This window comes from Hemicordylus capensis, chromosome 16 (genome assembly GCF_027244095.1).
Source record: "Hemicordylus capensis ecotype Gifberg chromosome 16, rHemCap1.1.pri, whole genome shotgun sequence".
In the NCBI taxonomy this organism is placed as follows: Eukaryota; Metazoa; Chordata; class Lepidosauria; order Squamata; family Cordylidae; genus Hemicordylus; species Hemicordylus capensis.
This window is the reverse complement of record NC_069672.1, coordinates 4,773,978-4,796,253: the sequence shown is the minus strand read 5'-3', so window position 1 is coordinate 4,796,253 and position 22,276 is coordinate 4,773,978. Positions and strand designations below refer to the sequence as shown.

Genomic DNA, 22,276 nt, shown 5'->3' with positions numbered 1-22,276 from the left:
CATGCAAGCAGGCAGGTGATCTTCCCAGAGCGGCCCCATCCCCTAAGGGGAATATCTTACAATGTTCACACATGTAGTCTCCCATTCAAATGCAAACCAGGGCAGACCCTGCTTAGCAAAGGGGGCCATTCATGCTTGCTACCGCAAGACCTGCTCTCCTCCTCTGGGTTATCAGGTACTTGAGCAACTTCCACTCCGTTCAGCAGAATTTTGCAGGAAACATTCACCGCAGAATCTGCACCACCGTTCTTAACTTTTTGCTCTCAAAAAAGAAGGGTTGGATCAGACAAGAATGGATTTTTAAAAGTCAGGGGACAGGAAATAATTGGACAGGATTTTGGAATAGAGAGGTGAGTTTGTGGGATTGGCTTTCTCATTAGATTCAGGCTGCTTTGGTGACCTTGCAGAATCTTTTGAAGGAGGCTTTTCAGCCGATCGCTGCCTGAGAAATTGTGTGGGGGGGTTTTTTAAGTGGCCGTAGATCGCTCTATCTGGCATTTTATCCTTTAGAAAACCTGTAATGGCTTTCTTGTTTCTGTTGAGTTGGTTGTTGTTGTTGTTGTTGTTTGTGTTTTTAAACTTTCTGGATGATTTGCCCATCTTGCAATGCCTTTGAGGAACGGAGGGATATCAAAATTTAAAGTAATAAATAAATTCAATCCAGATACTGCTCTGGGAGCAGCTTATCCTGATAAGAACCAATGAAGTGAAGGAGTTGTGGACTAGATCCTTTCCCTGGGTGGGCTCTGAGCTCCAGGCCAGCTGTTCTGTGAGTTCTAAGAGAAGAGCAGGGAATGGGGGGAAATAACCCCAGCAGCGGCTTGTCTTAAGGAGCCAGGGGGGCTCCTCTCACTTCCCCAGCCCCTCCTGAGAACCATGCTGCCTACAGTTGCAAGCTGTGCTGCCTGCAGGCGGGCCATTCATCAGGTAGAGCTGCACAGTTAACCACACTGCTGTGCTGCCTACAGGCTGGCCATTTGTCCGGTAGAGCGGCGTGGTTTTCTTGCTCTACCTGACAGATGGCCAACCTGCAGGCAGCGCAGTGTTGTGGTTAACTGTGCAGCTTTACCTGATGAATGACCAGCCTGCAGGCAGCGCAGTGGTGTGGTTAACTGTGCAGCTCTACCTGATGAATGACCAGCCTGCAGGCAGCGCAGCGGTGTGGTTAACTGTGCAGCTCTACCTGATGAATGGCCCGCCTGCAGGCAGCACAGCTTGCAAGTGTGGTTAATTGCTGTGGGGGGGCAGGAAGGAGGGAGGGTCACTAGCAGCTTGGCCTTCTCACCCTCTTCTTCTGGCAAGCAAGGCAAGGCGTGTGAATAGAGTCCCGCCTTGAAAGCTTGCAAGGGTCCGATCCGCTTCTCTGGTGGCCATGCGTGGAGGACATCTTGCCTCTGTGCTCATGCTCCAGTCATCTGCTACCTGAGACCATTGTCTCACCTGGCCTCACCTGGAGCCGAAGAACAACCCTGCTGGATCAGGCCCCCCGGCCCCCTGCTTAGAAACATCGGGACATCGGGAGCTGCCTTCTACTGAGTCAGACCCTCGGTCCATCTCGCTCAGTACTGTCTGCACAGACTGGCAGCAGCTTCTGCGCAGTCCCGATTCGGCTCAGAAATTATTTTCAAGCCCGTTTACGTCACATGGAGATTAGGCGCCCGGATTTGGTAAAGCCAGAATATGACCACCCTGCGGGCCTGCAGGGACCTGGCAACGTTCAGCACCCCTCAAAAGTCGGGATTGTTTTGGAAGATTCCAAGATATCCCGGTGCCTCCAGCAGGTGTTAAGGAGGTGATGAGGATCAGCCAAATTGTAATTAGATTCCCCACTGATTGAATACTCTATGCGTGATTAATTTGCTTGTCTTGGAGAGAGAGAGCGAGTGTGGGGCAGGTGCTCATTGGGGTGCTGATGCCAGTTGGCATGCTCTCCGTGACGGCACCTTAGCCTAGGATCACGATTATCCCCACAAATCTGTGAGTTTATAAGAGTCACACGAGGGGGACCAAAGCAAGTCCTTAAGCCCTTTAAACCAATTGGATCCTCTTAGGATCCTCTTAGGATCAGGATCAGGCCCGACGGAGGCGTTTTGATCCCCTCTCTAAAGGCAGACTCTTTCTTCTCGCTAGGCCTTCCAGGGGAGGGACGCTCCTTTCTCCGACTTGGCATACCTGTGCAATCCATCTTTGCTTAGGTTGCCCCCTTTCTGTAATTAGACAGTGGGCGAGATTAAAGGCTCTGCTTTCATTTGATGCTGCTGGGAGGAGGAGATGGCGGCAGTGGCGGGGGGGAGACGGATTAAAGATTTCATTTCCTCCAGTTCTCTGTTCTCGGTTTCATTCCCCGGTCCCAAGGGGTTGAGGGCTGGCTTGTTAAAAGGCAACGTCAGGCTGGCACACAATGCCTGCCGAACCGGCATGGAAATCCCATGGATTGCAGGGAGTGCCTGGATGTATTCGCCACCAAACGGTGCAGCGGGGAAGCAACTTGCCTAGGGAGCAAGAGGTTGCCGGTTCGAATCCCCGCTGGTGTGTTTCCCAGACGATGGGAAACCCCTCTATCGGGCAGCAGCGATATAGGAAGATGCTGAAAGGCATCATCTCACACTGCACGGGAGATGGCAATGGTCAACCCCTCCTGGATTCTGCCAAAGAAAACCACAGGGTTCTGTGGTCGCCACGAGTCGAGACCGACTTGACGGCACAACTTTACTTTACCTGGATGTACTGAGGATAACGAGCCACCTAATGCTGAAAGGCATCATCTCATACTGTGTGGGAGATGGCAATGGTAAACCCCTCCTGTATTCTGCCAAAGACAACCACATGGTTCTGTGGTCGCCACAAGTCGAGACCGACTCGACGGCACAACTTTACTTTACCTGGATGTACCGAGGATAACGAGCCACCTAATGGCACAGATGCTTCCAGGGAGGGAACTTAGATCACACATGTGGTCTCCCATTCAAATGCAAATGTGCTTCGCAAAGGTAACAATTCATGCTTGTTACCACAAGACCGTAGCCACGTAATGGCACAGCGGGGAAATGACTTAACTAGTGATCCAGAGGTTGCCGGTTCAAATCCCTGCTGGTATGTTTCCCAGATTATGGGAAACACCTCTATCAGGCAGCAGCGAAATAGGAAGATGCTGAAAGGCATCATCTCACACTGCATGGGAGAAGGCAATGGGAAACCCCTCCTGTATTCTACCAAAGACAACCACAGGGCTCTGTGGTCGCCACGGGTCAACACCGACTCGACAGCAGAACTTTACCTTCACCTTTACTGAGGATCACAACTCTGAACTACAGGAGACACACATACACATCAACATCAACCTCCTGGCGACTTGTGAATTTAATGACCTTTGGAGACAGAGATGAAATTGGTTCTGAGAAGCCTTTGATTTGTTTATGATTTGTATCACTTACATCCCAGCTTTCTGTCCATCTGGGCTCAAAACAAAACATCCACATGGTTGCACAAAGTGGCATCCCTCTCACTGAAGGTGGCGCCTCCATGAATGGTTGCTAGATTCCATCTGGCGTTCTCCTCCAAATTGGCCTCCGGCAGAACATGACAGCAGATAATGGTTATGCTTCAGTTTCGTTACAAGGGGAAGGCGGCTTCTCTTGGCTGAGGATCTGAGAGCAGCCCCTGGCTCCTGCCGCTTCCTCTCTTCAGCAATGGCAGAGAGACAGGAAAGGTTTTGGGGCAAGAGGACATAATCAGCATCACCAATTTAATAGAGGCTGACCCTATTTTCTAGAATCTGTCCCTGGTGCCACCTGGCTGGTCTTGGGGTTGCAAGCATGACTTGTCCCCTTAGCTAAGCAGGGTCTGCCCTGGTTGCATATGAAAGGGAGACTAGAATTGTGAGCAGCAGGGGGCGGAGCCACTCTGGGAGAGCATCGAGGTTCCCACTTCGCTCCCTGGCAGCATCTCCAAGAGAGGGCTGAGAGAGATTCCTGCCTGCAACCTTGGAACAGCTGCTGCCAGTCTGTGAAGACCATACTGAGCTAGAAAGACCAATGGTCTGACTCAGTATATGGCAGCTTCCTATGTTCCTATCTAACCAAGCTGCTGATTTTGTCAGATCCTCCAAACTTCCTGCTCTGTCCCTTTTTAATACTGGAATCCCAGGGTTCTGCTGTGCTGGGGATACAAAGCCATTCCCAGGCACATTTCTCTTATTAGATCAACTTGTAGAGAATATGCAAGTTTTCTGATTTCACAGAAAAATCACACAGAAATGGCTCGCTGGAGAAGTTGCTGTTCTTCACGTGTGTGTGTCCCATACCAATAAGCCCAAACACTGCACATTTATCCTCTCTTTGGGAATTCTGCAGTCCCTGTTTCAAGCAGAGAAGAATTGTCTTCTCTCCTTGGAGCCCTTCTCCATTGCTGAGGCATTGTTTTTCCATGGGTAACTGGAAGTGGAATTTAAAATGGAGGCTCCACAGAGGACCCAGTATAGCACTATATTATCTGGTGGTACCCATCTCCACGGCCAAGAACGTTTTGTGGCATTTACTCAGGAATAAGTCCCACTCAACAAAGATTCCCAGGCACATTAATTAAAAATATATCCTCCATGGTGGTTCTACCCATTCACTAGCTGAGCCAGACCAGGGACGGTCCTTGTCCGGCTGCCGCCGCGGCCCTTTTCTCCTACGCCTGATGTGAGATGCGGGGGTTAGCCATGGCTCGGCGTCTGACGTCAGGCGCGCGGGGTGTGAGGTCTGTCTCCCGAACGGGGCCATGCGGAGTTAGATCCAGGCCAGTGCTGTGTTCACAGAGCAGCCAGGAGTGGCTCTTCCCTGACTTAAAGAGCAGCCCCTGAGGGACGGTGGCCCGGGTTCTTTGAACCCATTCACCCAATAGTGGCTATGCCCTCATACCCATTTTATTGCCTCCTATTCAGTGTGTCTGGGGAAGTGAAAAATGATCTCTTATTAGCTTCTGTTCCAAGAGTGTAATCATTTATTTTATTTGTTTATTTATTGTTAAATTTACAGTATATACCGCCTTTCATTAAAAATCCCATGGTGGTTTAGAGAGAGAGAGAGAGCACGCAATTTAGTACACAAACACAGGGAGAACAGAAGCTGATTAATAAGAACAGCCCTGCTGGATCAGGCCCAAGGAGGCCCATCTAGTCCAGCATCCTGTTTCACACAGTGGCCCACCAGATGCTGCTGGAAGACACATGCAGGAGTTGAGGGCGTGCCCTCTCTCCTGCCATTACTCCCCTGCAACTGGTACTCAGAGGCATCCTGCCTTTGAGGCCGGAGGTGGCCTATAGCCCTCCGACTAGTAGCCGCTGATAGACCTCTCCTCCATGAAGTCATCCAAACCCCTCTTAAAGCCATCCAGGTTGTTGGCTGTCACCGCGTCTTGTGGCAGAGAATTCCACAAGTGGATTATGCATTGTGTGAAAAAGTACAGGTGAAACTCGGAAAATTAGAATATCATGCAAAAGTCCATTAATTTCAGTAATGCAAATTAAAAGGTGAAACTGATATATGAGACAGACACATTACATGCAAAGCGAGATAAGTCAAGCCTTAATTTGTTATAATTGTGATGATCATGGCGTACAGCTCATGAAAACCCCAAATCTCCAATCTCAGAAAATTAGAATATTACATGGAACCAAGAAGACAAGGATTGAAGAATAGAACAATATCGGACCTCTGAAAAGTATACAGTGTACTGTGCTTGATTGGCCAGCAAACTCACCTGACCTGACCCCATAGAGAATCTATGGGGCATTGCCAAGAGAAGGATGAGAGACATGAGACCAAACAATGCAGAAGAGCTGAAGGCCGCTAATGAAGCATCCTGGTCTTCCATAACACCTCATCAGTGCCACAGGCTGATAGCATCCATGCCACGCCACATTGAGGCAGTAATTGCTGCAAAAGGGGCCCAAACCAAGTACTGAATACATATGCATGCTTATACTTTTCAGAGGTCCGATATTGTTCTATTCTTCAATCCTTGTCTTCTTGGTTCCATGTAATATTCTAATTTTCTGAGATTGTGGATTTGGGTTTTTCATGAGCTGTACGCCATGATCATCGCAATTATAACAAATTAAGGCTTGACTTATCTCGCTTTGCATGTAATGCGTCTGTCTCATATATCAGTTTCACCTTTTAATTTGCATTACTGAAATTAATGGACTTTTGCACAATATTCAAATTTTCCGAGTTTCATCTGTACTTCCGTTTGTTGGTCCTAGAATTCCCGGCAATCAATTTCATGGGATGACCCCTGGTTCTAGTGTGATGTGAGAGGGAGAGGAATTCCTCTCTCTCCACTTTCTCCACACCATGCATGATTTTATAGACCTCTGCCATGTCTCCCCGCAGTCGTCTTTTTTCTAAACGAAAAAGCCCCAGGTGTTGTAGCTTTGCCTCCTAAGAAAGGTGCTCTGGGCCCTTGATCATCTTGGTTGCCCTCTTCTGCACCTTTCCCAGTTCTACAATGTCTTTTTTTAGATGTGGTGAGCTGGTGACCAGAATTGTATGCAGTACTCCAAGTGTGGCCGCACCATTGTTGTGTAGAAGGTGTATTATATGAGCAGTTTGATTTTCAGTCCCCTTCCTAATGATCCCTAGCATGGAACTGGCTTTTTCCCCCACAGCTTTTGGCCTTTTCCACATTGATTCCATTGATTCCACTGAAGGTCGGGAAATTTAGGACTGACAAGAGGAAGTACTTTTTAACACAGCGTACAATTAATCTATGGAATTCTTTGCCATGGGACGTGGTGATGGCAGCTTGGATGGCATTAAAAGGGGCTTAGACAAATTCACAGTAGAGAGGTCTATCAATGGCTACTAGTCGGGTGGCTGTGAGCCATCTCTAGCCTCAAAGGCAGGATGCCTCTGAGTACCAGTTGCAGGGGAGTAACAGCAGGAGAGAGGGCATCTGGTGGGCTACTGTGTGAAACAGGATGTTGGACTGAATGGGCCTTGGGCCTGATCCACCAGGGTTGTTTCTATGTTCTTATGCATGACCTTAAGAGAAGGCTTGTTCTGAGCTGCCCCAGACGATGGAGGCATTGGACATACGGTACAGGATGGTAGGTGTTGGTTGAACGTTAGGAGCAACTTCTTACTGGTAAGAGCATTCAACAATGGAATCAATAATTTCGGGAGGGAGAGTTCTCTCTCCCTGCAGGGTTTCAAGTAGACGTTGGATAGCCATCTGTTGGGGATGATCCAATGCTGGATGTCTTGCATCAACCAGGAGGGGACTGGATTAGATGGCTAAGACCCCTTTCAACTCTTATGATTCTGTGAAAGGATGGCATTCAATTTGTGTGATGTTCCTTGTTTGTCTAGATGTGCTGTGTTCTCTCTAGATGGCCACCCTGCTCAGCACAACTCTGAAGCTTTAACTGTATTCCTGTCCTCTTGTTTGCCTTTTCCTCTACTGATCTTGACTTTGTGTTTTCCACTCCACTCTTGAAAATGTAATTGCAGTCTCCTTGGGGCAGGGACATGAAGCACCCCCTCATTCTGGGGCATTGTATCTTTATAGTATGTGCAGGAGAGGAGAACTGGTCTTGTGGTAGCAAGCATGACTTGTTCCCTTAGCTAAGCAGAGTCTGCCCTGGTTGCATGTGAATGGGAGACTAGAAGTGTGAGCAGCACTGAAAGAGATTCCCCTCAGGGGATGGAGCTGCTCTGGGAAGAGCAGAAGGTTTCAAGCTCCCTCCCTGGCAGCATCTCCAAGACAGGGCTGAGAGAGATTCCTGCCTGCAACCTGGGAGAAGCCACTGCCAGTCTGTGAAGACAATCCTGAGCTAGATAGACCAATGGTCTGACTCAGTATATGGCAGCTTCCTATGTTCCTATATTCCAGAATGAATATCTCTCTTCTTGCCTCTTGTACCACAAACTACCTTGGTGGTGCTATCTTCAATTTTCCCCCATGAGGCCTTCGCACCCACCATCCTATGCCTGCGGAACTTCAATAAATTATATTTATTGCAGTTCCACAGCCATCACAGTTTTTAGAAAGCAAGTACAATCTTGGCTTTTTACCCAGGCTTTTAAATGAGTGGGGTTTTTGCTGCTGTGTTGTACCTTATGGTTATATTGTACAGGTTTTTTAAACTTTTAATTAGATGTGTATATATTTTTTAATTTCATTTTGATTCTTATTGTGTAGTTTTTATGGTTTTATATTGTTGAATGTTTTGTAAAACTCCTTGAGATTATTTTAATGGAAGGTGGCATAGACGTTTTAAAATAAAATAAATAAAAATAATCAAACAAAATAAAATATTCTTCCCTAGTTCACCCTTGCCTTCATCTTCCTCCATTTTCTCTGTGGTCTCCCTGAGTCAAACATGAGATTGTCAACTCCTCCGGTCAGGAGGGAACCTGGGCTCTTGTGCTTTGTAGAGTGTCATGTTTTGTAAGGTGCCCTAAGTGTCTTGTTCTTTAGTTTTTCGTTTTTATAATGCTTCATTTTTAGCTCTTTAAATACCTTTTAATTTGCAACTTAATTCTGATTGTGGTTTTAGCCTGGACTTCTAACTTGTTTACTTAACTTGGTTAATTGTATTAGCTTTATTTTTCATTGTATCTGTTTTATTGTTGTGAGACGCCCTGAGCAGTAATGTCCTGCAGGAGCGGGGTATAATTATATATATTTTAACAAGAACAATAACAACAACTGGCTGGGCCAAGTGCAGAGCATCTGCACCTCCGGCCAGCCCACCCACCACCGCTGTTACCAACCCCCCCAGACGACAGCATGCCCGGATTTCTGGCCTGTTTCTCCCCCCCCCCCCGCCCCGGGTGTGCTTTCTTGCTTCAAATCTTTATAGAGAGTTCAAATGTTGGTTCTCTTGCCTGGAATATTGTTATCGTTGTTAACCCCTGCTGACTTGGCAAAGAGGCACCTTTTAACGTGGTGATTCTCTTTATTTAGCAGGGGGAGAGCAACTGGCCCTATCCGTCCCCAGCACAGTACCTCCAGTGACTGTTGCTGGTGTCTATATGATGTTTCTTTTTAGATTGTGAGCCCTTTGGGGACAGGGATCCATCTTATTTGTTTGTTATTTCTCTGTGTGAATCGCCCTGGGCCATTTTTGGAAGGGCGATATAGAAATCGAATGAATGAATGAATGAATGTTCTTTCTATTAATATGCCACTTTTCAACAAGCAAATTTTGTAAGTGGCTTCCATGGCAAGAGCCAATGAGAGATGGTTCCCTGCCCCCAAAAGGACTCACCATCTAAAAGGCAGAGTGGGGGGACCCTCAAAGGAGGCCCCAACAACAGTCACTGAGAGGGATGGATGTTCTGCTGTGCTGAAGAGAAGCAGCTAAACTTCCCCTTCTAAGCAAAAAAGAGCGATCACTTTAAAAGGTGCCCCTTTGTCCAGTTAGCAAGGCTGCTGTCCAAACCTTCGCCACAAGATGGCCTGAAAATAGGTCCCTGCCCCAAAGCAGCTTACAGTCTGAAAAGAAACATACTGGATTCACCAGGGAGTTCCCCACACAGCAGGTTTTACTGTGGGTTTCCCGAGAGGCTTTACTGCGATCTCAACGCTATCCCAAGAAACCCCAGATGGAAACAGTGGATCTTTTTACCCCAGATATAAATTGGGTTGCAGGGGTGTAACAAGGCTGGAGAGGGCCCAGAAACAAAATTTCAAAATGGGCCCCTCGCTGATACACACACACTTCACATGTGGCTTGCCTCTGGGGGACCCCTCGAGGCATGGGGGCCCCCAGGCAGCCGCCTCCCCTTGCCTAATAGTAGTTACGCCCCTGTTGGGTTGCACTCTAGCGAGCAGTGAAAAACCCAAATTGGGTGTGAAGTGCTCCCCGAGAGCGCACAGGGACTTCAGGGTAAATCTGCCCAATATGTGAACTTGAGAGCTGGGAGATATGAACGGGAGATGTGGGAGATATGAACGGGAGATGTGGGAGATGTATGTGAGAGATTTGAATGGGAGGAGATTCGGGGTAAAAGCCGGGTGTGGAAACTTCCCGGAGGAACAGGAGCAACTGACTCTATTCGACCCAGTGCAGCATTTCTCCAGTGGCTGTTGCTGGTGTCTCTCCCCCTGCTAAGCAGAAGATAGTGCAAACCCATGGGGATTTCCCAGGGGCTTCCGAGAAACACCCTGCTGTCGCTGATTATGGCGGGTTCTTCTGCAGCATCTAGAAAAGCAAAAGGACGCTTGGGATCCGGTTGATCTTCCTGAGGGTGCCAGCCCCCTTCACTTCCTCACATTGTCTTTCTCTTTCCTCTCAGTGCTCCTCCGAGAAGAGGTCTCCCAGCTTCAGGAGGAAGTTCATTTGCTCCGGCAAATGAAGGAGATGCTCACGAAAGACCTGGAGGACACCCACGGCGGCAAGTCCACTGAGATCCTCTCCGCCACCGAACTCAAGATCCAGCTGGCCCAGAAAGAGCAGGAGTTAGCGAGAGCCAAAGAAGCCCTCCAAGGTAAGAAGGGGGGCATCCCTCTCCCCACCCACTGTGACCCGGAGGAAGCACCTCCATTTCCTCCCTTGTGTTGCAAAATGCAGGCGACACATTGGCCTGCTTCGTTTGTGTCGGTTTGTGTCGGTTTGAAAAATGCCTCCCATTTCCAGCAAATGTCTGCATGTCTTACAAACATGTTCTCACCCTTTTCCTCCTTCTTCTTCTTCACTGCCCTCGCTGTCATGGGCCTCATTTGCCCGCGCTGCCACGTAATCTGATTGGCTGTGGTGACCCACACCAAACTAACCAGGATTCCCTCAGTAACGGCGAGTGAACAGGGAAGAGCCCAGCGCCGAATCCCCGTCCCGCCGTGGGGCGCGGGAAATGTGGCATACAGAAGACCCCCTCCCCGGCTCCACTCCCGTGGGGGGCCCAAGTCCTTCTGATCGAGGCACAGCCCGTGGACGGTGTGAGGCCGGTAGCGGCCCCCGGCGCGCCGGGACCGGGTCTTCACAGAGATGGGTTGCTTGGGAATGCAGCCCAAAGCGGGTGGTAAACTCCATCTAAGGCTAAATACTGGCACAAGACTGATAGTCAGCAAGTACCGTAAGGGGAAATTGAAAAGAACTTTGAAGAGAGAGTTCAAGAGGGCGTGAAACCGTTAAGAGGTAAACGGGTGGGGTCCGCGCAGTCCGCCTGGAGAATTCAACCTGATTGTGAACTACCCAGGGACTTTTTTGTATGGGGTGTTATAGAAATGTAAGAAAGAAAGTAAGCTCAGTGATAGTATGTCCACTTTGTTCGCAGAAGGTCCCAGGTTCAATCCCTGGCAGCATCTCCAGCTAGGCCTGGGAAAAGACTCCTGCTTGAAACTTTGGAGTAGCTGCTGCCAGTCAGAGTGGCTAGTTCTAAACCAGAAGAACAAATGGACTGACACAATATAAGGCAGCTAACTATTTGAACACTGTTTGGGACAGGGAGCCATCTTGTCATACATTTTGTTTTGAGAGCCTTTTTGTTAAAAACTGGTATAACAACTTCTGAACCCAAAAAAACAACACCACTTTTTAACAAAAAGGTTCTCAAAGCAAAATGTATGGCATAATGGGTCCCTGTCCCAAACAGTGACCCCTCTAACAGGGATTCCCAAATGTCCTTGACTACAACTCCCAGAATCCCCAGCCGCAGTGCCTTTTGCTTGGGGATTCTGGGAGTTGTAGTCAAGGACATCTGGGGATCCCTGTTAGAGGGAACACTGGTCCCAATGATGGGTCTAAAAGTGGTATATAAATAGCTGTTGTATTGTATCGCCGTATCGTATTGTATCGCAAACCCAAGGGAGACACCGGCAACAGCCCCAGGGAGAGAGGCTCTGCTGGTCTGAATAGGGACAGCTTCTCTCCCCTTGCAAAATATAAGAGAGACACCACTTTGCCTGGTTACCTTGATTGCCAAAGCAAAAATCCGGTGGGCAGTGCGGGGCAGTGATCCAAAGGCCAGTGGCCTTTGGGGACACCGAAGGCGCTGCATCCTCACAGCCAAACGGCTCTTCACACAGCCAGAGGACTCCCAAGCAGCTGGGCGTGCACAGGTAAGGGAAGTGGTTTTTGCTGACTCCCTGGCTCCCGGGAATGCTCGGTCCCTTCCAGAAATGGGCCCATGGGGGCTTGACAGCATCATGCCTGGATAGGGCTACGGTTTCAGTGCTTTTGGCACCCATCCTTTCCCCTGGCTGCGGCTGCTTCTCAGTGCTGTTTTCCCTACTTTTTGCTGGCGGATGTCCAGAGCAACCTACAAGACGTTGCAGCCAGAGGCTTTCTGAACATGCACGCAGGGAACACGTTTTGCTGATCTTCCCAGCCTCCAGAAGGGCCCCTCCCACCTGCTCTGATCCCTGGCATAGGAGCCTGTCAGAGGATCAAGAGGGGAGAGCTGGTCTTGGGGTAGCAAGCAGGACTTGTCTCCTTAGCTAAGCAGGGTCGGCCTTGGTTGCATTTGAATGGGAGACTTGATGTGTGAGCACTGCAAGATATTCCCCTTAAAGGATGGAGCCACTCTGGGAAGAGCAGAAAGTTCCAAGTTCCCTCCCTGGCAGCATCTCTAAGACAGGGCTTAGAGAGACTCCTGCCTGCAACCTTGGAGAAGCTGCTGCCAGTCTGTGTTGACAATACTGAGCTAGATGGACCAAGGGTCTGACTCGGTATATGGCAGCTTCCTCTGTTCCTATGTTCCTATGAGTCCTCGCTGCTGGTGCGGCTGTTCTTGCTTACCTCCTTGATCTCTCTGCATGGCTTGATCTCCGGCGTGCTCCTGACCTTCGGCTCCAGGTTTTGATCCCTGAGTTACCAGGTTCTCCCAGTGCTAGCATCTAGCCTTGTGCCTCCTAGTGGCTGCTGCCCATGGCTCAGCCCTGACTCTTCTTTCCCAAACTGTGACACTCCAGATGATACGGAAGTACAACTCCCATAGGAACATAGGAAGCTGCCATATACTGAGTCAGACCATTGGTCGGTCTAACTCAGTATTGCCTACACAGACAGGCAGCGGCTTCTCCAAGGTTGCAGGCAGGAATCTCTCTCAGCCCTCTCTTGGAGATGCTGCCAGGGAGGGAACTTGAAACCTTCTTTTGCTCTTCCCAGAGCGGCTCCATCCCCTAAGGAGGGGAATATCTGACAGTGCTCACACTTTTGGTCTCCCATTTCTATGCAACCAGGGCAGACCCTGCTTAGCAAAGGGGACCATTCATGCTTGCTACCACAAGACCGGCTCTCCGCCTCTGTGAATTTGTCTAATCCATGCTTAAAGCCACCGGCACTAGTGGCCCCATCTCTGAGAGGTTTCCCTCTACCCATGAACCCAGAATTTAGCATGGAGTTGGCATTTCTTAGCCCCACGGGACCGACAATCCCGGTTTCTTCCCATCCATCCAAATTACCAGCAGGAGGAAGTGACTCGCACAGTACATGCTGGCACAGAGAGACTCTAAATATAGACTTTAATCCCTTGTCATACCACGTGTAGGTTTCACTCATCTGGTTCCTTTCCAAAGGTTGCAGAGAGATGCCGTCAAGAGACATTAAACTCCAAAGTTGTAAGGGTGCCATGTATTTTGCAAGCAGGCAGAAGTGGCACTGTGTGGTAGGGGAGCTGGGGGAGAAGCATGTCTTGTAACCCAGTGCTAAGAAGGCGGCTTGCAGCAGTATAATAAAACGTTATGCCAGATATGCATGATTAAGGTTCCTGCCTGCAACCTTGGAGAAGCCGCTGCCAGTCTGTGAAGGCAATACTGAGCTAGATGGACCAAGGGTCTGACTCAGTAGATGGCAGCTACCTATGTTCCTATGTAGGGTCTCCTTAATCCTCCCATGATTGACTTGCCCTCTTTGCTAAGCAGGGTCTGCCCTGGTTGCATTTGAATAGGAGACCACATGTGTAAGCACTGTAAGATATTCCCCTCAGGGGATGGAGCCACTCTGGAAAGAGCATCCAGATTCCAAGTTCCCTCCCTGGCAGCATCTCCAAGACAGGGCTGAGAGAGATTCCTGCCTGCAACCTTGGAGAAGCTGCTGCCAGTCTGTGAAGGCAATACTGAGCTAGATGGACCAATGGTCTGACTCAGTATATGGCAGCTTCCTATGTTCCTATATTCCCTCTTGCCTTCCTCCATCCCTGCAAGGGGACACTGAGGACAAAATATTGTGAGGCCGTTTAGAATGCTTGTGGGGAAAGGGAGAGAATCTTCTGGGCAATCAACACCAGTGCAGGGCTCTGCACATCCTCACAAGGTGAGGGTCTCTGCCGGGAAAGACCTTCCTTGCCACCAGCTTTCCTGTCGCGTGTCGCCGCGTCTCTGGATCTGCTTCAGCGGCTCAGCAGCTCTCTGCTTTGGCGTGACGCTGCGTTTTCCAGCTCTGCGCCAGCCAAGTGTTTAGTAACAGATGTTAATTCTCATTTGGAGATTGAAGGCTCCTATATGGAGCTGTGTCTCCCTTTGATGAATATTCTCCTATTAAAACCTTCCCAAACATGCCAGAGCGCTGAGATGCCGTTTTCCTGAGCCCCTTAAAGTCCCGAGATCTGCTGAAGAGCGGCTTACTTCGTCATAGCCTGAATGCAAAATAAGGATTAATCCATTCGCCTTTGAGGTGCATTCAAATGCATTTCTGGTGAGGCTGCCGATAGTGTGTTTACTATAGTGCAAATAATATGATAAGCTGTCTTATTCTTTGCTCTTGCTGGGGTGGGAAAGACAACAACAGACTTGGAGGGAAAGTGGAAAGATTGGCGTAAAGAGTCGCTGGATAAAAATAAGCTACGGCACCAAACAAGGTTGGATTGCTTCGTGGAAACAGAGATAAGCCGTTCCTCCTGGTTCTGCTTCAATGTTGGTCCAGCATTCTGCTATTCCTTGGCTTTTCCTCCTTTGGCATCCCGGCTGACAGTTCTGTCTACTTTTCCGTGTACATGGTCGTGTTTGTCCTCACAACAACCCTGTGGGGTCGGTTAGGCTGAGAGAGACGTGACTGGCCCTGAGTCACCCAGAAAGCAAGGCTGAATGGGGCTGAATGGGGATCTGAACCCGGGTCTCCCCGGTCCTAGTCCAACACTCTAACCACTATGCCACGCTAGCTCTTTTGATGGTGAGAGTTGCTTTTCATGGATTAATGTACTTTTAGTAGGGTTTTTTGGGGGGGTGGGGTTCACTCGAACCGAGCTTGGCAGGATGCCTCTGAGTACCAGTTGCAGGGGAGTAACAGCAGGAGAGAGGGCATGCCTTCATCTCTTGCCTGTGGCTTCCAGCAGCATCTGGTGGGCCACTGTGCAAAACTGGATGCTGGCCTAAATGGGCCTGGGGCCTGATCCGGCAAAGCTGCTCTTATGTTCTTATGTACCCCTCACTTTCTTGGCTGTCCTCCTGTTCCAGTTCATGAATGTCTTTCTTTTTTATTAATAGTTTATTGGATGGTTTCCCTAAAGCAACTAACAATATACAGAAAGAAAAGCACATACAGTCTGCAGTGCCTCCACTCGTAATCTTTTCCCCCACTTCCTTCCCCAGCCCCAAACAAAACAAAACAGAAACAAACAAAAACCTTCCTGTTGTGAATTAAATGTATTGGCTACTGCCCAGAATTGAACACAGTGTTCAGTTCAAAGGGCCCAGAACTGAACACAGTATCCCAAGCAAGGCCTGACCAGCAAGGAAGAGAGTCTAACTATTAATGCTTGCGATCACGACACTGTGCATTTGTTAATGTAGTCCAAGATGGCGTTAGCTTTTTTAGCAGCTGCATCACATTGTTGGCTCATGTTCAGCTTATTGTCCAGTGCCAAGACACTAAGGTCTTTCCTTCCCCCTAGGTACTGCTACCAAGCCAGGTCTTCCTGTGCATTTGATTTTTCTTACCCAAATGCAGGACTTTGCAATTGTGCCTGTCGAGCCTCCTCTTGTTGGGTTTGGCCCACTATTCAGGCCTGCCTAGATAGTTTTGAACCTTAATTCTATCTTCTAAAGCAGGGATTCTCAACGTTGGGTCCTCAGATGTTCTTGGACTTCAACTTCCATAATCCCCAGCCCCTGTGGTCTTTGTTTGGGGATTATGGGAGTTGAAGTCCAAGAACATCTGGGGACCCAACATTGAGCACCCCTGTTCTAAAGTCTAGAAGATTCTTCTAGAAGATTCTATCTTCTATCCTTCTCCTCTTCAGAGGTGGTTCCACTCCTTCCTTTCAAGCAGAGGCCCCAGAAGGTCCCAGGTGGCACTGCTGTGCTGATGCCACCAAGGGAAATTGTCCTTTGCGTTGCCACAGGATCTCCCATGCTCTCCATGATCTTCATGAAGCCGTTGGGAGAGCCTGTCCAGAGATCTGGGTTGAAGTGTCTTCAGTATTCTCTTTTCAGCGCAATAAGGTGTGTGGTGCATGTGTGGCATCAGTAATGAACTGGAGGATGGTGAAACTCAGTTCAAAATCAATCAGACCTTCCACCTGAGTAAAAGGTGTCAATTTAGGAGCCAGCGATTCTTCTGGACTGGATGTAGCTGAGTATCCCCCCAAATTTCAGGAATCCCCACCAGTGATCCCTCTAACAGGGATCCCCAGATGTTGTGGGCTACAACTCCCATAATCACCAAGCAAAAGCCATTGCAGTTGGGGAATCTGGGAATTGTAGTCAACAACATATGGGAATCCCTGTTAGAGAGAACATTGATACCCATTGCTTTTGTGTGACTAGAATCTACATCACTGGGTTGCTGTGGAACAGGGTTCCTTAACCTTGGGCCCCCAGATGTTGTTGGACTACAACTCCCATCATCCTCAGACATGGCCTTTGTGACTGAGGATGATGGGAGTTGTAGTCCGACAACATCTGGGGGCCCAAGGTTAAGAAACCCTGCTGTGGGACATTCCCCGTCTTAGTCCTTTACAACTGTTCTCTCATAACAAGTGCTATTAATCTGTTACTGCAATTGTTCATCTGTGCGTAACGTTTGTGGCCATTTCTATTAATTTTCTTATTAATCCTATTTGGAATGAAGTTCTCTAGTGTCTAGTGAATCCTTTTTTACGCCTTAGAACTAATTATTTTTTGAAGGAAAGGAGGAGAGTCATCTTTTTGTTGGGGGGGAGGGGACATCCAAAATGTATTAATTTTTGGCATTTATTCCCTGTAAATGAAAAATGAGAACTAATAGCAACTTATCTGTGGGTCCCCTTATTATTTATTAAGCGCTTTGTCGACCTCAAGTAATTAGCCATTTGTTTCAGATGTAACTGTTGGGGAGAGCTCTCTCTATAAAACATGTCCATTAATTTGAACTGAACTCAGATTGTAATGCATTACATTAGCTAGGACTGATTGTAAGTAGTATGTCTGTCTTATGAGAGCCAACGTGGTATAGTGGTTGGAGTGCTGGACTAGTTTCCAAAGCAGTTTACATTGATGGTTTAAGTGCCATCAAGTTGGTGTCGACTCTTAGCGCCCACATCGAGAGATTCTCTCCAGGATGATCTGTCTCCAGCTTGGCTTGAAGGTCTCTCAGTGGTGCATTCATTGCTGTCGTCATCGAGTTCATCCACCTGGCTGCTAGTCGTCCTCTTCTTCTTTTTCCTTCAACTTTTCACAGCATTATGGACTTCTCGAGGGAGCTGGGTCTTCTTTGCATATTGTGTCCGAAGTACGATAGTTTGAATCTGGTCATTTGTGCCTGGAGTGAAAATTCTGGATTGATTTGTTCTAGGATCCATTTGTTTGTTGTCCTGACTGTCCATGGGATCCTCCAAAGTCTTCTCCAGCACCAAAGCTGAAAAGCGTCAATATTTTTCCTATCTTGCTTCTTCAAAGTCCAGCTTTCGCATCCATAGAGTGTCACGGGAAAAACCATTTTCCAAACAATTCTAATCTTTGTAGGTGTAGACACATCACGGCATCTAAATATCCTTTCCAAGGCCTTCCTTGCAACCCTACTAAGTGCTAGTCTGCGGCGTCTTTCTTGACTGCTGGATCCTTGACTGTTGATGGTCGATCCTAAAAGGCAGAAGCTACCCATCACTTCAATGTCTTCATTACCAATTCTGAGGCTGGTTGCTATACCCGTTGTCATCAGTTTAGTCTTCTTTACTAAGCAGTTTACATAGAGAAATAAATAAATAAGATGGATCCCTGTCCCCACAGGGCTCACAATCTAAAACCAAAGGGCTTAAAACCAAATCTAATAATCCCCCAAATCCAATTATGACTATATAAACATTATTTAAAAACCAACAAACTTCCAAAAATTATATACTGTAGCACATTTATGTAATCACATTATAGATCATGTCAACACTGAGCCCTTTCTCACGATCGGGACAAAGGTCTGAAAAGGGGCGAGGGGAAGAAGCCGCGAAATGCTTACCTCCCCCACAAACGATCTTCCTGCCATTGCTGAGCGGCAGATCCCCCACCCAGATGACTCCCAGAAACTGGTAGCCAGTGCAGATCTTTCAGAGTGGGTGCAATATGATCCTAGCAGGCATCCTTAATATATAGCCCAGGCCTGCTCAACTTAGCCCTCCCCCAGCTATTTTTGGACTACAGCTCCCATAATCCCCAGCCACAGTGGCCAATAGCCAGGGATTATGGGAGTTGTAGGCCAACCTCTGCAGGGGGGCCTTTAGAGCGGGGCGAGCATAGCTTTGCAAGGACTGTGAGGAGCAGTGCCCCTTGCTAGGTTTGGTCTGCAAGTATCTTTCTGCCCTGATGGTGCCCCGACAATTTGCCACCGGAGGCAACTGCCCATTTTGCCTCATGGAACGGCCGCCCCTGTGTCATGGACTCTGAGGCTCCTTGAACCAGGAACCTCAAAGTCTAGTTCTAGGCTGAGTGGGCTATGATGAATTGTGTGCACAGGCCTCCAAGACCTCTTATCCTGGCCCTGGATCGACCACTGGAAGATGTTTTCCCTTCCCAAGTCATTAATCTCAGAGTCTGTTCCTCTGATATCTGGAGGGGGGAGCAATTCCTAGCACAGCTCAGCTGCTTTACACACTTTCCCACTCTCAGTTTGCCATAAATCTTTTAAGAACCTGGGAAACTGTCACTAATTAGAACAGGCAAATTTCTATGGGTTATCAGCTATTGAATGAATTCATTGCAGACCTCTGGGAATCTGCATACCAGTTTATATTTTGCCTGTAGGGTTTGGTATTCAGGAGAGGTTATTCCTCTTGGAAGAAATACATGAGTTTCCTTTAAAATGTATATAGCTAAAATTGCTAACAGAAGACTGGAATCCGCTGCTCGCTCACACACACACACACACACACACACCGCATTTCTAGCTCGGCTGAAGCATTCTGAATCTGCAGGGTTTGTTGTCTGTCATTCTTTCATTTCAGGTCTCAGTTATTCTGTGTGCTTTTCTCTGCATAGACTGCGTGGGAAGATTTCAAGGCACTGTCAACTATTTTGTTTGGGGTGTGCATGAATGGTTCATTGCCGAACCGGTTCACCTCGAACTGGGCTGGTTGAGAGGTTCGATCATGGACCGAACCGGGGCGGTTCGGTCCACGATCAAACCGAACCAGGCTTGGTGATGAGTGTCGGTGCCGGCAGCCACACCAGTGAGGTAAGAATCTTATTACCTCCTTCACTGCCCCCACTTGGCCACCCCTTACCATTACCAGGGTCCTCCACCCCTGTACATGTAAAGAGGAATCCTCACTGGATCCCCCTTTACAAGTATATTAGCCACCCGAACCGCCAGACTGGTTCGGTCAAATGGACCGGACTGGTCGGTTCAACCGAACTGATTTGGCAGCACGTAGATCAGTTCAAATTCGATTCAAATTCAGACTGAACCATGATTTTTGGTTCATGCACACCCCTATGTTTTGTGTCTACTAGGACTGTGCATCAGATTGGGCCAATGATTGGAATTGGTTCAACACATGCTCTATTGGTTACAGTTCAATGGGGAAAAAATGCCCAGTACAGCCTAAACCAATCTGGTCCAACACAAGATGTCCAATACACCTTACTAGCCTCTACTTGAAAACCTCCAGCGAGGGAGAAACCTATCCACCTCATTGGTTCTGTTGTTGAACTACTCTTACCGTTGAGAAGGTTCTCCTAATGGTCAACCAAAATCTACCCTCCTGTAACTGACGCCCATTAGATCTAGTCCTGCCCTCTGGGAAAGCAGAGAACAAGCATTTGCCCACTTCTGTGTGACAGCCCTTCAGGTTTTTGAAGAGTGCTGTCATGTCCTCCAAAGTATCATTATTCCCATATTGCAGCTGAAGCTAAGGGAGAGTGATCTGTGCTTAAGGCCACCGACTGAGGTCACAGCATAGGCAAGGTCTGAAGCTGAGAAGTTCTGATCAGTCTTTCAGCCACAAGGCTATTGCATCTGCTCTCTGAATGTTTCTGCCCGGTTGTCATAATGACTTAACAATAAGCATACCAATTAACGACCCAGTCCACAAAGGGTAGGGAATCCCTCTGCCAGCATAAAAATGTCTTGATCAGCAAAACTGTCCAACATGTAAGTTTGAAATTGTTGGCAATTCTCTCTGGTGAGAGATACCCTTCTAATATAGCAGAGTGCACAGAGGCACAAAACAGCGGAGTCTGTCCAGGCATGTGTGTGTGCTGAGAGCAAAATAACTTGGAGCCTGTTCATCGTTTCAAATCAATATGAGGAGTCTTTATTGGAGAACTCCATTCTAGATAGTAAAGTGGAGAGATAGGATCTCTAAGCTAGTTAGTTAGCTGGATGCAAATGGATGCATCTCTGCACACATCATGCAGGGAGAGAGGAGCTTGCATGTTACAAGGGGGAAGGAGGAAGAGGAAGTGGCCAGGCAGGAAGTTAGTCCCTAAGAGTAGCAATCCACATAGCAAAGGGATAGTTTCAGAGCAGTAGAGAAGGGATGACCAATGTCTTGACCTCTCTAGCCCTCTGACTCACTGGTCTGTCCCCCTCTGTCATTGAGACATGAGACAGCGCAAAGTCCTTCACTTCCAACAGAAATATTAGCCTATTGAAGGTGGATATTACACTCATTCCTTACCAACCACAGTTTTGAGTATCTGTGAATGGGAAATTGTGTACAGTCTTGACAATCACAACCCGAGTATCCGTAGTTGGCAAGGGTTTTTAGTGATTTTAGGGAAGGGGGGGAATTAGCAATGGGGCGGGGTTCAGAGGTTCAATCCGCTCATTCCTCTTGCTGACCCTTGCCCACTCCTCACGATTTAAAGTGCCTCGGAGTGATTTTGGAGGTCAAAAAATTGCAGAACTTCAGTTTGCTCGTTTCTCTGGTTGACTCTTGGCAATATTAAGGGATTTGGGGGGATTTTTGCCGGATTTTTTAATTTTTATTTTTTTGTCTTTTCGCAATCTCAGTTCCCCATAGCCGCTGTTTCCCATTCATTTCAATGGCTCGCCAACCGCAAATTTGCCAACCATGGGTTTTTGGCGGAACGGAACCCTCACGTTCAGCAAGGGGTGACTGTATTACATTAAAGGTAAAGTGTGCCGTCAAGTCAGTTTTGACTCCTGGCACCCACAGAGCCCTGTGGTTGTCTTTGGTGGAATACAGGAGGGGTTGACCATTGCCATCTCCCGCACAGTATGAGATGATGCCTTTCAGCATCTTCCTATATCACTGGTGTTTCCATAGTCTAGGAAACATACCAGCGGGGATTTGAACCGGCAACCTCTGGCTTGCTAGTCAAGTCATTTCCCCTCTGCACCATTAGGTGTCTACCCGGGAAACACCTTACCCACCCATAAATGCTCCACTCATTTTTTACATATTGGTTATGAAGGTAGAGGAACTTCTCCATTTTCAGATCTGGAGGGAGGGCAGTGGTCATTCTTTTCTTTAAGTCCAGGGTGCAAAAAGAGTGAGAAACTCTGGATTAAAGTCTGCAAGCCAATGCAGGAGGAAGCCGGAAGGAACTGGCTCCTGATCATCTGACGCCTTGGCTAGGCACTCGGGTTGGAAGGCCCAGCTGTTTCTACCTGTTTGTTCTTTTCTGGACCAAGCTGCGGTCTCCACCAAAACAGGGTTATGGGAGTAAAACACACCCTGGAGAGCTCCCAGCTGAAAGGAGTCAGTACCTCAGATAGCTCCAAGCTGGAGCCCACAAGAGCTGGATCTAGCAACACAGAAGTGATGTTGCTCCAGTGGCTGTTCTGAATCGACGGTTGTTATGGCTGCTACCCAAGGGAGGGTGGATTTGCCTCGCCCCTTTCCTAGACTCTGGTGCTTAAAAGGAGCCTTACCCCATTTGCCAAGTGTGGACTCTGGCATCACTGGGG

The 22,276-nt window shown here is 48.2% G+C and overlaps 1 protein-coding gene across 3 annotated transcripts in view; it reads left to right on the top strand.

The window, feature by feature from the left end:
• KAZN (kazrin, periplakin interacting protein) overlaps window positions 1-22,276 on the top strand; it is a 288,079-nt gene that overhangs the window by 222,709 nt on the left and 43,094 nt on the right. For all 3 annotated transcript variants that reach the window (XM_053281101.1, XM_053281102.1, XM_053281100.1), the window contains one exon: window positions 10,293-10,484. In XM_053281101.1, the coding sequence (XP_053137076.1) occupies window positions 10,293-10,484 (192 nt within the window). The remainder of the gene's footprint in view (window positions 1-10,292; window positions 10,485-22,276) is intronic.